General features: G+C 41.2%; 2 protein-coding genes across 2 annotated transcripts; one reads left to right on the top strand and one right to left on the bottom strand.

The window, feature by feature from the left end:
- The first annotated feature begins 751 nt into the window (after nucleotides 1–751).
- Nucleotides 752–8,718, top strand: cog2 (component of oligomeric golgi complex 2). The gene is made up of 18 exons (XM_080507827.1): nucleotides 752–889; nucleotides 1,427–1,588; nucleotides 1,838–1,903; nucleotides 1,986–2,066; nucleotides 2,247–2,350; nucleotides 2,522–2,630; nucleotides 2,860–3,039; nucleotides 3,264–3,388; nucleotides 3,583–3,709; nucleotides 3,828–3,967; nucleotides 4,704–4,765; nucleotides 4,853–5,004; nucleotides 5,117–5,302; nucleotides 5,673–5,745; nucleotides 5,857–5,999; nucleotides 7,485–7,624; nucleotides 7,718–7,901; nucleotides 8,049–8,718. The coding sequence occupies exons 1-18, from the start codon at nucleotides 833–835 to the stop codon at nucleotides 8,145–8,147; spliced, it is 2,190 nt and encodes a 729-aa protein (XP_080363953.1). The 5' UTR covers nucleotides 752–832; the 3' UTR covers nucleotides 8,148–8,718.
- Nucleotides 8,719–9,955: 1,237 nt separating this feature from the next.
- On the bottom strand, nucleotides 9,956–12,040 carry agt (angiotensinogen; the record flags this gene model as incomplete). The annotated part of the gene is made up of 6 exons (XM_080507935.1): nucleotides 9,956–10,132; nucleotides 10,221–10,377; nucleotides 10,499–10,647; nucleotides 10,784–10,908; nucleotides 11,172–11,538; nucleotides 11,624–12,040. 6 exons carry the CDS (start codon nucleotides 12,038–12,040, stop codon nucleotides 9,956–9,958), a joined length of 1,392 nt encoding a protein of 463 aa, XP_080364061.1.
- Between the last annotated feature and the right edge of the window lie 4,001 nt (nucleotides 12,041–16,041).

Here is a 16,041-nt window from a genome sequence, read left to right as displayed (position 1 = left end):
TAAATAAATGGTTAATAATTAGATTAATGGTTTCTCTGTTCCCACAAAGCACACACATACCAGTTCTTTTTTCTTCTTTTTTTTTTTAATCAATGCAAAATTATTTCAATTTTGTTTGTTGTTCAGTGATAGTCATGGATATATATTAAAATTTCTCTCAATATATTTGATTATACTTCGAATTTAAAGCAGGGGTCAACGATGTAGGTCACTGGAGTTTCCATCCTGACTTGAGGAATGACTTTGCAAAGTGTAAACAAAACTCACCACCACAAACAACAATAATTAAAACATTTAATTCAAAAATTAAATAGAAAGCACTATAAAGAAACATTGTGTTTTGACGTGTTTCACCAGGAGGCATTGGTAAAATGCCGTAATGTTGAAATGTAGCCTTTTATTCCTTTGTAAATGTAAACCTTTATAGGTTTTATAAATACATGTTGAATCAAATGTTCATGTATTCATACTTCTTTGCACTGAAACAAAGAGGGAAAAATTTGTAATGTGTGGTCATACACAGAGTACAGTGAGGTCAAAAGTGAGACATAAAGCCCTACCAAATGTGAAGTTGATGAAAGATAAAAGTATCTTATATTTCAGCAATACACGTAACAGATGTAGAATTAATTGCAAAGCAAAACTCTGCTTTTGTTTGGACAGCAGGGTGCGGTTTCGGCCTCTGGGGGACGCTGTGGTGCTTCTGTGCTGCTTCTTCTTCGTTGGTGCGCTTGCCATGTTTGCGGAAGTGTATCAGTAGCAGCTAGCTGTTGGCTCATCGACTCCGTTTTTAATATTTTTTTACGTGAATGAAATAATATTTAGGTCCAAAATGAATCTACCAAAGGGACCGGACTCTCTTTGCTTCGACAAAGATGTTTTCATGAAGGTGTGTTTGTGAACGTCTGTTAAAAGATCCGTCGTTAGTGTATGTTGGCGAAGTAGTGAGCATTGGTTTAGCTCAGAAGATATTGACACACGGATATTATTAAATGTATATATTCATACGTGTGGGTTACAAACAGTATATATTAATATTTACATTTATAAACGAGGAGGTCACTCCATCTTAGACAATTATTCAGCTACACTTCAACACATTGAAAGTATAGCTGAAGTTTGAAAGAGCTTTATCACTCTGATCGTTTAATGCTGTTGGAGTTTTGTTTGGAGTGTTTGTTTGTTAGGAGTTTTACTTGAGGGATTTATTGTTTTCTCTTTATTATAAATATGTTCAGTAACTTTAGGCAAGAAACAGAAGCATAATGCTTTAACCTTAGAATCTGTCTGTGTGCAGGATTCCTGTCCCTTTAGAGCTTGACATTTGCATTTTTACGTGCAGCACTGTTTAATTTGAGTTCATCACCTAATTAGCGTAAGACATGAGTAAACACCACTTCTTTGTTTCCCCCCTCTGTATTTCCAGGATGATTTTGATGCCGACCAGTTTGTTGCTGACTGTCGGAAGCAGGTCCAGTTGGAGGAGATGAGAGAAGACCTGGAGCTCTACTACAAGCTGCTAAAAACAGCCATGGTGGAGCTCATCAACAAGGACTATGCAGACTTTGTTAACCTCTCCACCAACCTGGTCAGTTGATATCAATGCTGCTCAGTGTCAATCATTGTAGTTTTGATCCCATGAAATTAGACCAAGCAAGAAAGGGTTGAGTTCAGTGTCAAAAATGACTCTCATTCTGTTTTGTTAGGTTTTGGCTTATTACCATAGTAGTGCAGCTTTTAGCTTCATCTCCATCTGTGTATGACTGTTCTAATTTCCTACTGCAGCTCTTACAGTCTGAAGACAGTCTGTGTTCTGACTTCTGCTCTCTCCTCTCAGGTGGGAATGGACAAAGCTCTCAATCAGCTTTCTGTGCCATTAGGACAGTTACGAGAGGAAGTTATAGTAAGTCCCCTTGAACTCTGAACTGATTCATTTCTGTGGCGTAAATTATGTTCTTATTATTTCTGCTACTCCTTCCATGCAGAGTCTGCGATCCTGTGTGAGTGAGGTAATACAGGCTATTGACAACCAGCTGTCCAAGCAGGAGGACCTTCAGAAGAAAAAGGTTTGATTCCTTCTTTATATATTTTGAGTTTAAAGTATATTTGCTTTTTCACACCCTGGTATGTCCCCATGTGAGTGGAGCATGGATAAACCTCAGGATAGAATATTGTAGCAATACTGCTATGTGCAGTTGGCAACTGTTTTCCAATCCAAGAGATAATACATTTTTTTCACCCATCAGGTGTGTGTACTGAGGCTTATCCAGGTGGTCCGTTCAGTGGAGAAGATTGAGAAAATACTTCACTCACAGACCTCCAAAGAATCCAGTTCTCTGGAAATCAGCAGGTAAGGAACTGACATGTTAATTCAGCCACTGGCATTGTTTCGTAGATTATAAAGTTGTGCATCAAAAGTGAATGATTTTTGAGTTTCGTGATTACAATAACAAAATGCAAAGTTGATAGTGATACCTCTGTTCATACATGTGTCTGTATCTGTCTTTCTGTCTGTGTGCAGCCCATTATTAGCAGGTCAGATACTGGAGAGAATTGCTACAGAATTTAACCAGCTGCAGTTCCACGCTGTGCAGAGCAAAGGCATGCCCCTTCTGGATAAAGTCAGACCTGTAAGTGATAATAAGTCAGGCAGGCAGACAAAGAGCCCCTCTCTGGGTCAGTATGTGGGCCTGAGAGCAGCTCCTCATGTCTGCATGTCATAATTACAGACAGACATAATTGGCTTCTGAGGAGTACTTCTTTTGAATGTTAAGGGAACTTCTCTTACATCACTGTGCATCTGTGCTAACTGTGTAACAAGACGCAAAACAATGAACCCTATTTGATGTCCTCTGCCAGCGTATTGCAGGGATTACCTCCATGCTGCAACAGTCTCTGGAGGGCCTGCTGATTGAAGGCTTGCAGACATCGAATGTGGACATGGTGCGTCACTGCCTGAGGACATATGCCACCATCGACAAGACCCGCGATGCTGAAGCCCTAGTAGGACAGGTGCTGGTCAAACCATACATGGACCAGGTAAAGAACTTGCATATTCAAGGAAAATTCAGCTTTTTGGAGACAATTGCAGCTATGATAGATGAGAAGTAATGCAGTGACAGATTCTATAATTCATGTAGTGATTTGAATTATTTTCAGGAAGTATTTTTTTTCCAGCTGAATTTTAGTATTACACCAAAGATGCTCTTTCAATAAGTTTTTTTTTTTTTTTTTTATGTTTTCCTACCTTGTCTTATTTTTAGGTAATTGTTGAAGAAGCGGTGAAGTCGAATCTAAATGGTCTCCAGTTGATGTACTCTCGACTTTTGGATTTTGTTCCTCACCACTGCAGGCTGCTGAGAGAGGTGACTGGAGGAGCAATATCTAGGTATAGAGACATATTCAACACATTCATAGACTGAGTTGTTACTTGACATGGTCTTTTTAATTAGAAAAACTAATTGTATAATGGTAAATGTCAATAAAGATCTTATAGTTTGTCACTATTGTCAGTTTATGTGGAAAAATTCAGGCTCTGGCAAAGAAAGTGTTTAAGTTATTTCAAATGTTTTCTCTCCTCAGTGACAAAGCTGACACAGTGCCAGGTTATGACTTCTTGGTGAACTCTGTATGGCCAGAGATCATCAAAGGGATTGAGGAAAGGTTGGCATACCTCTTCAACCCTGGAAACCCCGACATATTCTATGAGGTACAGCCGTAGTTGCTTCGTGTATTTTACAGATTAATAAAAGACTGGCATATTGTACTTTGAATAGAAGTAATATGTTAATCCCAGAAGTTAAATTCTTCACTTGTGTGTCTTCTAGCGTTACAGTGCAAGTGTGGACTTTGTGCGGAGGTTTGAACGCCAGTGCAGTTCGCAGGCCAGTGTGAAGAGGCTGAGAGTGCACCAGTCGTACACCAGCTTCCACAATAAATGGAACCTGCCTGTCTACTTCCAGTTAAGGTGCATATTACATTAAAAAGTCGAAGCTTACAGTTCAGGGGCTACATTTGGTCTGTGGTGTACTCCTGGCTAAAATATGCTTCCTCTTAAGACACTGCACAAAAACATAAATCACCTATTTTTTGAATTTCTAAACTACACTTCTATACGACATGTTATTGTTTATTATAAACTCACAGCCTTACGTTACATGATTTTTATGTATGCTGTAGAAAATGGGTACATTTGAATCACTATTTAAAGCAGACCTACACAGCATCTACTTTGAATAATGGACGGTCCTTAAAATTATAATGGCACCCCGTCTGTATTTTTTCAGTAAAGGAAAATACAGATTGATCGATGATTTCAAAGCAAATGGAGGCGCTTTCCAATGGAATGGAAAGGGGCGGAGAATTCCAAGTAGAATAAATAAAAACGACACAAAACTAAACCTCATATTAACATGGCGGCTGATCTACGGTTTCAACAGCGTATGTGGAAAAAAAACCCCAGATATTGTTTGTTGACCCCTTCGAACACACATTCATCATTACGCAGTAGCACAAAGATTACAGTTTGTGTCCCTATTTCACAATGCAAGCTGCCCCACAGTTTTCTGTGTAGTGAAAAAAAAAAATTGTTTCACGCAAAGAGCACGTGTATATCAGAGCTGATGGAGGGGAAAAAAACAAAACAGATAACAAATCGATTGTTTTGTTCTTTTCTTCTCTGATTTCTTCTTGCTGCCTCCTAGATACAAGGAAATAGCAGGACGCCTGGAGAACGCCATCACTGATGGATTAGAAGTGGCACCAGGTTGGGCTTTATGCTGCGACAGAAACAACAGTGTGCACATTATTCTGTACCCACGCTGACTTTGAGTCTGTGTTTGTTCATATCCAGCTGGCAGCGCATACCACCTGCAGGTATCAGAGGTGCTCTGGTCCTGTTTAGTGAAGTGCTGGTCAGACAAGGTCTATCTGTCCCCACTGGCCCATCGCTTCTGGAAGCTCACTCTGCAGCTGTACTCACGATATGCCAAGTTTCTTGACGAGGTAAGCTTACATTAGATTGTAAAGAGCAACAATCAGAAAAAGAATAAATGAAATAATAATCCAGTTGCTCTTTTTTTGATCATGGTCGTCATGATGATCGAAATCTTCACAGGTGTTGACGAAGACTCCGTCCACTGAAGTGACGAAAGAGCCAACCAGACCGCTGCCCAGCTCCGCCTCTTCCACGTCCAGCCGGACGTCGCTGGACGAGGCCGGCAGTGAGAGCGGGAGTCCCGCCTCTCTTTCCACCAAACAACTGGTTCATATTGCAGCGGATATTCAGAAGCTTCAGGAGCAGGTACACGTACACACGTACACACACGTACACACACGTACACACACGTGTACACACACACACACACACGTGTACACACACACACACACACACACACACACACGTGTACACACACACACACACACACACACACACACACACACACACACACACACACACACACACACACACACACACACACACACACACACACACACTTCCTGCTATTCGTTTACCGTAATTATGACGCTTACACATTTTGAAATTTTCCACATCGAGACTTGATTTTCATTCCCACTTGTCCATCATCACTTTAGGAAAGGGTTACCAACATTCTACATATCCTGCTACTATCTTTGTTTCCTCTCTGACATTTGACTCCTCTTTCGCCCAGATCCCAGAGCTGTTTGAGATCGTCAAACAGCGGTTTGATGCAATCGGATTCAAAAACTTTGCTGTTGTGGAAGGCAAGTTCATCATTTCTTGTCTCCTTTGGTCTTTTTTCCCCTGTACTTAATCAGAAGGATAATGAGATGGTGTGTACCTGTGCATTTACCCTCCCTCTTCCCACATGTCAGAGGCTCTCGCCGAATCCAAGGCGTGCTTGTCGAGCAGCATTCCCACTCTAAACACCAGGATGATGCAGCATCTGACCGAGCGCTGCTGCCGCTTCCTGAAAAGTGCCTCCGAGGTTCCACGACTCTACCGCAGGACTAATAAAGTGAGTGAAGCTGCAGACTTGCATGCATGGGATTTCAGATTTAGATAAAACCTTTAGGGTCTCGTTCCTCAGGTTTTTTTTTTCTGATGCAACTAATCGAATTGAAGGGTAGGATCTTTGGTCCTGAAACTGAAATGAGTAATGCACCAATTCATGGACCAATATACAGTCGGATATATTTGTAACCCCAGATAGCTAATAAATAGAAAGGGGTGTAGTACTCTGGGGCGGAGCCCTGATTCAATTTTGAACACTCGAGTTTAAACAAATATTATTTATTACAAAAAAGAAAACATCCAATAAATCAAAACAAAAAAGTAAACTACTCAATATGGATAACTTAAGTTGACTCCAATAAACGCAGGAGAATCGTTTCACTTCATCAGCACCAATAAATGAACACAGTTAACCAAAGATAATCTAACCTGGATTTGCTCACTCACACAGTCAATAAATTAATAAACGAAAGTAAACAAAACCCCTCGTTGCAGGCCCAGTTCGTTGCTTATGAGCGTGGAGACCAGAAACACAAAATGGCCACTTCACTGGCTGACCAGCATAAACACAAAGCGCGTGCGAAGTGTCGGTTGCTTACTCACAGGTCCCACGAGTGAATGATGGGGAAGGATGAAGGGAAAGGAGGTGAAGAGGCGAATGTTGGGTCAAGGGCAGGTGTAGTAGGAGTTGCAAGGTTCGCAGGCACAGTCTCTCTCCAGGTGGTCCAGACGCCCCGGTCCTCCTTTCTTTCAGTTCCTCTGGCAGATCCAAAGTTCCCTCACTTCACCCGAGACAACTCGTTGTCGGCCCGAGGGGAGGAATGTTCCTCAGCAGAGTCTCTGGTCCTGCTTGGAGGTCGAGAGCACTGTGTCTGCTCCTGTCTCATTAAGCTTCACAAGCTACGCCCCGGGGCTTGCAGAAACCCCTCCCCTCTAACAGGTGTGATTGTTCTGATGAGCTACAGCCACCCAAGGAACATACAGAGAACTGAGGTTGACCTGAAGGCTGAAACAAGCTTGACTGCCCACCACAACACTGGCTTGAGTTCTAGACTGATAAACATAAACACTAGAAAAAAAACCAGTTCATCACATACACAACAACATTATTTCAACCAAGGCTACACATTTTAATGACTTTATGAATGGCTGAATGTCAGATTTAATTATTCAAGGCCCCCCTATGTTCAAAGTGATTTGTCAGAGATTATGTTTCCGTGGTGAAGATTTTCACGATCCGGTATTGGGGAGAATCTCTATGGGGAGTTTCCATGTTCTTCCCATGTGCGTCTTCTATTTGAGGCTCATTAATGACTGTAAATTGTCTGTAAGTGTAATATTATACTAGAAGCTGAGTGGACAAGCCTTCATCAGTCCTTCAGTTTCAATAGGAATAAAGTAACGACTTTCAAATAAGCAGGATTAATCCAACTATGATGCGTAATACAAACAAATGTGTTTTAACCCTTCCATTGCCTTCTTGTTTTAGGACCCGCCAGTGCGTGCGTCGGCATACATGGACAATGCGTTACGTCCATTACATCAGTTAGTGACTGACTCCTCTGGACTAGTCACACCCAGCACAGCACAGGAGTGGCTGCGTGTTGCACTGTCTGAATGCACACAAAAGTAGGCTGGAACATAAACACACCCAGATACTCTGTCTGTCTGTAAATTGAATTGTAAAAAAAATATATATATATGGCTTCATCCCGATTCCAGGTACTATGAGACCATCTCAGAGGTGCTGAGCTCAGTGAGGAAGATGGAAGAGAGTCTGAAGCGCTTGAAGCAAGCCAGAAAAGGAGCAGCCTCGACGACGACGACAGGAGCTAACGGGGGCCCCACGGATGACGGCAAGATCCGGCTGCAGCTGGCTCTGGATGTGGAGTATTTGGGGGAACAGGTCACTGCCATTGACCTTCATATATAATCAAATATTTGGGAAAGACATGACAAATGATTACATTTCTTCTGTAAATCCATTGACATTTAAGAGAAATATCGATGACGTTGCACACTGCTTCTAAGTTTTGTAATGTTGTTGTTTCAGATCCAGAAGATGGGACTTCAGCCACATGAAATCTCCATGTTCTCGGTACTCATGGACCTTGTGAATGAAGCTCGGGAGCTCGCTGAGCAAAACCAGTAAAGAGTTCACGCTGCAGTGACTGAAAGCCTCTGACATGCTGCACACATGCTGAACTAAGTCAGCGTTATGGGAGGGAAGCTGTAACAATTACCAGACCCTGAAGAGTGCAAGGAAAAAACGATGCACAAGTTGTGTTTCAGCGATATACAAAAAGATCTTTTTGAAAGACCTGAGTTGATGACATCTTTCAAAGCCACAGTGCACAAACATCTTAGAGTTGCATCTGGCCCAGCCGGACATTGCTGGAGAAACTTTAGCATCGGTTCTGCTGAAGCTAAGTGGGATTAAAGGGGTTGTGTATTATTGTATTCATTAGGTGTTTTTAACAGGGACCGATGTTGAATGTTTTTGATATGCACTAAAAACTTTCCACAACTGTTGTACTCATCTGAACCTGGTTCTGATGTTTACAAAAGACTCTCCAATCCATATTGTCATGTGAGTTTTGGTCATGCAATGACATTTCCCTGATGGTGACAGATTATTTTCTGAGTACTAAGCTTGTAACATGTATGTACATGTTTGGAACTAAATTATATGTCTAACATGATTTACTCGGGAATAAAACGAGATAAAAGATAATTAACTTATTGTTTTATTAACTTGTTTGCACTGCATATTTTTTCCTAACTGAATAAGTAACCCGAACACGACGTTCCCACGATTTCATTAAAAACAGCAAATCAACAGATGTAGCCGAGCTAAAATCAGAATGATTACTAATCAAAACTTGATAAATTTATCAAGAAAAGGCTGACAATAGCATTTCTTTGAATGGCAATGTCAATATGCACATTATTTTGTAAAAGCTAAAATATTGTGTATGCTACAAGTGCAGCTAGGATTTTTGACAAGCCATGGTAAATCAATAATGTTCTGATCACTAAGTAGATTGTTTCTAATTCACTACTCATTTAAATGACATGTATTGTTCCTGCTGATACTTGCATGCTATGTATTTTCTCATCATGTAGTTGGAAACATGTTTGATTGGCTCCAAATGTATCCTGCAGCAGAGGAAACTGACCCTTGACATGCAGACACTTCATTTAGATCTGCCTTCACATTAAAAAGACCCCAACAGACTACAAATCTAAATCCTTTAACAGGCACAGATTATATGATGTATTTGCGAAGGCTTTCCTATTTCAATGATAATCCCATCACTTTTGTCTCTTGATACCAACCTAAATCTTTTGCACATTGAACATAAGGGGTGCTATGTTGAAATAAATCCTGCATTCAGACCAGAAATTATACTGTATTCCATGATAAAACAAGCAGGTTTTGAAATAATTAATCAGTATGTTAACCATTGAAATGTTAAATGAGAAACGGCTACATTTCAACTATTAGAAACAAATGTTTTATTTCATCAATCACAAGACAAAAATAAACTCTTAGTTACAATATATAATGATAATTAACACAAAAACTTGTGGTTATTGTACTCTACTTAAAAGTAATGTACAGAACTCTGCTGAAACACATTTCACAGGGGGAAAAAAAAATCATTAACAATTTGAAGTAACATGTTTTCATAAATACTGATGTAGATGTCCCCATTGACCGCAGCCTGAGCTTGGGAAAAGATCAGCTTGGGGACGAAGGGTAATAACACTGTTGACTATTGATCTACAGCGAGACAGTGCTGCAGTTCTCATCTAAAAACGGCTGTGATCTAAATGAGATATCTGCGCCTGGATGAGTGATTTCATCTCCTGCAGAGTCGACAGCTGTGGCGGTGGAGCACATCGTAAAGAATCGGGTCTGACATGTTGGGCATTTCGTATAATTTTCGTGAATCTTCAGAGTGTGGGGTTGGTGATTTTGCCCAGTATGAGGATGGAGTTAGAGTTTCCTTCTACCACAGCATAGAAGAAGGGCTTGTTGAAGGATAGTTTGAGAGGGATGCCGGCTTCTTGTCTCACATCCTGTGGTTCTGCTCCTTCCTCTGACATTTCAAACAGCACCTTGTTGACAACCTGAGAAGACACAAGGATTTTTTTTTTTTTTTAATTAGTAACAGATCCAGACAATGTTTTTAAATCTATGAGAAGGGGTTTTATTGACCTTATCTACAGTGAAGGGTTTGGCATTGCTGAGTCGGCTGAACTCGGCCTGTGAGCCCAACAGCGCCGCCTCAATTTTTGGATCCATGTGGGTCAGCAGCTCATGCAGATCCATTTCAGATGACATGGAGAACTTCGGGAGTGAGAGTTCCAACAATCTGGAAGAATTCATAACCCTAACATGAAAACTTGGTGACATACAGTAAAATCAAACGTCTTGTCTTTAAAAAAAAAAAAAGCATTGCCGCGCTGTAAGACAGTAAGAACATCGACACTCACCCTTCCTGGAGGCTTTGGTACCAGCCAGACATGACGCTTGTCTGCAGCTTCAACTCTACATCGTGAAGGGTGGTCCCGTCGTGGGGCAACACCAGCAGCATGTAAGACCGTTTGCTCAGAGGCAGCTTCACAATGGTGCACCGCCGCAACTATCAAACAAAACAAGCACAAATTAAAAACACTGCAGGTCCAGTTTGGGTCACTTCTCAAAGCAGGGAATCAGCCATGCAGCTCAAATGTTTCCACAAAGCAATATTGAACCAAAATTAAATATTTATATTTTACCTTGTCATTCACGTAGTAGTACTGACCCGTGTGGGTCATCAGTGGAGCCGTTACTGTGGTTGTATCATCCACATGAAACTCTTCCATGGAAGTCTTTTCTGGCTGGAAGGCTGTCTTCCAGTTGCCTAAACAGAAAACAATAAAAGAACAATGTCAGGTACAACAAAGATGTGTTGAGAAGCAGTGTCTCTAAATACTCACTATAAAGTTCTGTGTAAAAAGAACTGAATCAACAACAAAATGGTATTCATCCCCAATTCACTGGATATTCACACATACAATGTCAGGTTTGAATATTTCATTGATCATCGACTGAAACCCTGGATTTGCATAATATAAATATCTGGTTCTTTCCAATTTTAGTCAAATGAACTGAACAGAGACTGACCTTGGAAGTTGAAGGAGGTGACGAAAAGCAGGTTGCTGCTGGGATTCAGATCTTTGAAAATGTCCTTCACCTTCTCTCCTGACGTCTTCTCCACAAAGGTGTTCAGCAGCTGCTCGGCCTCCAGAGGTTTGGAGAAGTCCACACCTCGGATGAAGGACGCATCTGAGAAGTCCTGTGTGCCTTGAATAAAGTCCTCAGATAGGTTCGTGTTCTGACGGGCGAAGGCCCAGACCTGGGTGATGATTTCATCTTTGGGTCCGTCATCCACCAAGGAATTGATGCTCTGCAGGGTCTGAAGGACCTTGTGTCCATCCACCAAAGACACACAGTTCTTTTCGTTGGAGCCTTGACTGAGGCCTAGTAATTCCTGAAAGAAAAGCCATTTAAAGATATGATTACATTGCTGTTCTGTTTGCTATTTTTACCCATCTCAATAATTCATAAACAAAGACCTGGAACAAGCTCGCTGTCTTCGTGGACGCTCCCAGGTAGAAGGTGGCGAGGGACCCGTAGGTGTTGACTGGAGAGAGGAGGGTGTTGGCGCTCGGCTGCTTGGTGCTGACAGCCTGGTACATCCTCAGGCCAAGAGAGTTCAGCAGCTCGGCCAGGACTCCCGTCCTCTCCGTGATGTTCTGCTTCTGAGTGTCCAGCCTTGATACGTCCCTGCTGTCTGGTGTCAAGACGTCCACGTCAAGGGGTGCCACAGGGAGCGTCTCCAGCGGCTTGGCCTCGGCGGCATCCAGGCTCACGCAGCTGACGTTCTCGGCAGCGAAAAGATAGAAGGGGTGGACGTACACACGGTTTCCTTGACTCCCCGAGAGGCAGCAGCACAGCAGGAGGGCTGCGAGAGGCGAGCGGAACCTTTGCATTTTATCTTTGATTGGTGGTTACTTCGATCAATACCCTGTTGGGGGAACAGACAGACCTTTGAAATATCATTTACTCAGTGTGTCTAGCACTGATGTTTTATAAATTTTCATCCCAAATCAGTCTGGTTTTTTCTGCCTCTGATTGGATCGGCTTGCAGGAACATGGGCCATGGGCCACCATGTCAGTGATTGATTGATTTCTCTTTGTTTGTTTCTTCTTCTGCTGGTCAGTGAATGTGAGCAGGCATTACCCCTTTCAACAGGGGTCACATAGATAATGAAGATGCATCTACGTGCGTCACGGTGCGTGCGTGTATTTGCATGTATTTTCTGACTAAAGTAAGATCGATGTTTCATTCGGATGTAGTTACATCAGAGCTGCATGAAGGCAGACGCTGAAAATTGCTCATGCTCAAATTGCAAACACGGAGTGAATAATAACAATAATTTAACAAAAGTGATTGGAAAATAGGATTTTTGTTGGAAGAAATTGGGCTTCATATTGTATCCATTTTCCATAGACTTATAAAAGTTGCACAACAAACTTTTACCTGCACAAAAACCTTTTAGTTATCAAAGAAAATATGTCTTCTCAAAACACCATTTTCTCAAAGTTAGGAATCTAAATGAATAGACTTTGCAAACGTTGGAAGGACTGAATGAGTGACATCTCTCTTACACCAAATTAGAACTTTATCTGGCTTACTGGAACATGCAGAAATGTGGACTGATGAACTCTTGCAGGAGGTGAGCAAACACTAAATGTTGTATGTACTGCAGGCCATGGCCTTGGTCCCTGATCAATAAAAGCAGCTCACACAAATTATCTCTACACAACCATCCAGGATTAAAAGAGTTGTGTTTTAACCTCAGTTCAACTTAGGCTTTTTTGTAAATCAAATGTTAAACAGTTTGTCAGAGCTGAAACAACACCTCGTTGTTTTGTTTTTTCCAGATAACAACTGATGTTTCCAACTAACCACAGGGAAGCCGTCAATTGTGAAATTTTGACTCAGCTCCTAAAATCACAGTTAAAAGGCAGATTGAGAGAGATGAAGTGAAAATGTGCTCTTACCAGATGTGTCTGCCGCTGTTTAGTGAGGTTCTGACTCTGCTCCTTTACTTAAACCCACCCGGCCGGCCGCAGTGCTCCCACTCAGGTTACTGATTAACCAAAGCAGCATTGAATTAGGGGCTCTGCTGCTATGACTCACAGCTGGCTTTGTATGGACAAACTCCTCCTGAAGATAAATAGGTCTGACATAGAGAAGACAGAGACCACCCAATGTCCTCTTTATGTTGACTTAGGCAGGATGATGTAAGCACATCCTGGAGGGGGTGAGAGGGAGAGCTCAACTTCCACAAAGGGTACGACAGGGTCCCTCTCTGTGTGTGTGTGTGTGTTTGTGTGTGTGTTTACCAGTTTTCAGTGACTCACTAATTTCTTCATGTTGTTAGGGTTGTTTGTTCGTGAATGTGGAGGAATGGTGCTTTGGACTAATTACACACGTGCTTTCTAATTTCACTCAGTTTGGTGGCTCAACCAAAATGTAAATAAAGTAAACAAGTCCCACGTCAGTATCAAGGGAAAAAACTGTTTTACCAGGAAAATAATAGTTTGTTATTTGAATAATTTACATTTCCTTTGTTATTATTTTCTAAATGAATCAATATAGTTTGTTTGAATTTATGTTTTGAGTTCTGTATTGTGCCCCCTTGTCCATGTTTGCCTTGTTCCAGTAGCCCATTTGTCACTGGATTTCCCCGGTGCCCTAGCAACCGAGCAGACCTTGTTGACCCGAGTGACGTCTGAACTGGTGTGACTCCTCTTTTGTCATGATCACTTGTGCTTGAGTTGTGCTGTCATAACATTGGGAGTCTTGCCAAAGGACTTTTCTTGGATGATGTTGATCTATACCTGGATTTCAACCCTGCACTTCCAAAGGTGAAGGACAGGGGAGTTAGCCACCATGCCATCCACAGGGTAATTTTATTTGTATTACCCTCCTTCCTTTGTACGAGGTGGTATCTGTAAGTTCAGGTCCTCCACTGGAGGCTGGGAGTGTCAGGGAGTTTGACTATTCTGTGGAGTATCTTAGAACTGGGCTCTTCTGGACTGAGACTTCAGTTCCTCGGCTCCGCTGCAGCACAGCAGCTTTAACCCTTCACATCTGTTCCAGCTGTTCCTTCACACCTTGGTACTGCTCAACATTTTCCTGTTCTTTTTTTCTGATGTTGATATCAGCTGGTACGGCCACATCTATGCTGCCCTCTTCAGTTGTTTGTGAATCACCACAGTGTCCGGCTGGACAACAAACAACTGTTTGTCAGCCTGGAAGTTGAAGTCCCACAGGATGTTCGCCCGGTTCGGGGGAGAATTGAGTACTTCTATTAAATACTGGACACAGTTGTTTTTTCTAAACTATCCGAGCCACTTAGTTGTGTCTCTCCATGATGCCTGCAGCTCACGCCCGGCTATGATGTGGTCTGCACCTTGGATCAGTTCTACTGTGACCCTGGCCTCTATGGTCCTTGTGCTCAGTGACTGTTCTGCCATGATTACTGTCTCTGCATTGTCTGTCAGTCCGGCATTTTCTAGCCATTATCTGCCATTTCACCTTGGATAGTGGCTCTATTGCCTTAATTCAAAGAACCATTCCAATTTAATGAATTCATAGTGTATTTCTGAAACAATCATATATGAATGATGTGAGAAAACACATTCATAAACTTGGTGTAAGACATCACAGAACTTACTGAGTTGTTTTAGTGTCGTAATTCTGCAAACGCGTCATTAGTCAAAGCTTCAGCATGTTCTAGTAAATGGGCAAACTCTATTCAAATGTTCAGATACTATCTGACAAGTGTACTTTTCAATGAAACAATAAATATTAACAAAAAAAAAAATCCTTTGTGTTCACACCTGATTGTACAGGGTGGGGTACACTCGATTTTCTCACCAGAAAAAGAGAAACCTATAACAAATCTTTTACAGTCCTGGATTTATCTCCTGCAAACATTGTTACATCAATATTTGATGATAGAACAGGATAACACAGTGGAGATAAGGTGAAACTTCACACTTTACACTTCGTAACCCCGAGGAAGGCACAAATAGTTGTTTTACTTCCTTTTATTGAATTTTCTAACATGCTATCTTCTCTGCTCTCTTCACATGTTATTGTGATTGGGGTTTTAGTTTGTGGATGCTTGGATGCTTGCATGTCCTTGAAAGAACAAAAAGGTGACAATGACTGAAAAATGAAGTGTGACAAATTTAAATTGCTGGTCATCTCGCTGACAGGTAACAGATACTTGTACAGTATATTGAACACTTGCTGGATTTTAACCTGACACTGTTGACACCAATAGTTCACATTTCTACCGTATTCATCTATAATATTTCATGTGTTTTACTCAGAATAACGCAAAATAATGAAAATTACAACCACCTTTGTGTACCTTTAAATCTGGCGATGTAGCTTCATGGACTCCAGGGCCACTTCGCAGCAATGACTCCAGTGTGAATGTGAATAAGTACTGACAGGCTGCACAGTTCTCTGCAAGTTGCATTTCACCTTTTCAAATTCATGCAGTTTAATACAAAGCCTTTACTTAACTGAGATGAGTTTTTATCAATCCAAACCCATGCTTAAAACTGTAAATGCTCCCACTGTGTCATCCCCAGAATTTTTAAAACATGAACATGTTTTATATACCGACATGTTGTTCTGGTTTTATATTGAAGGAACATGGGAAAAAAATATAAACAATGTTGACAATTTAATAAATGTCCTTTTCAATCACCCCATGCAAATTCACATACAAATCATTGTATTGCCAATCAAAAGAAAAAAAAGTTCAACAACAAATTATGATTTAACATACGTGAACATTTGCTACTAACAACACATTTCTATTTTGATTTCATTACTATGATGACACGATTACATTAATGATTGTGCAACAATTGTATGTGGCATAGTTTAACAGAAAATTCA

The sequence above is a fragment of the Blennius ocellaris genome, assembly GCF_963422515.1.
Source record: "Blennius ocellaris genome assembly, chromosome: 13".
NCBI lineage: Eukaryota > Metazoa > Chordata > Actinopteri > Blenniiformes > Blenniidae > Blennius > Blennius ocellaris.
This window is presented reverse-complemented; position numbering and strand designations above follow the sequence as displayed.

What these genes read in the sequence shown, in the direction of transcription:
- cog2 (XM_080507827.1), top strand. Translation starts at nt 833, where the DNA reads ATGAATCTACCAAAGGGACCGGACTCTCTTTGCTTCGACAAAGATGTT. An exon ending in AGTTCTCTGGAAATCAGCAG is followed by an intron (nt 2,351 to 2,521) that starts GTAAGGAACTGA and finishes GTCTGTGTGCAG; the next exon opens with CCCATTATTAGCAGGTCAGA. An exon ending in CTGTCTGAATGCACACAAAA is followed by an intron (nt 7,625 to 7,717) that starts GTAGGCTGGAAC and finishes TCCCGATTCCAG; the next exon opens with GTACTATGAGACCATCTCAG.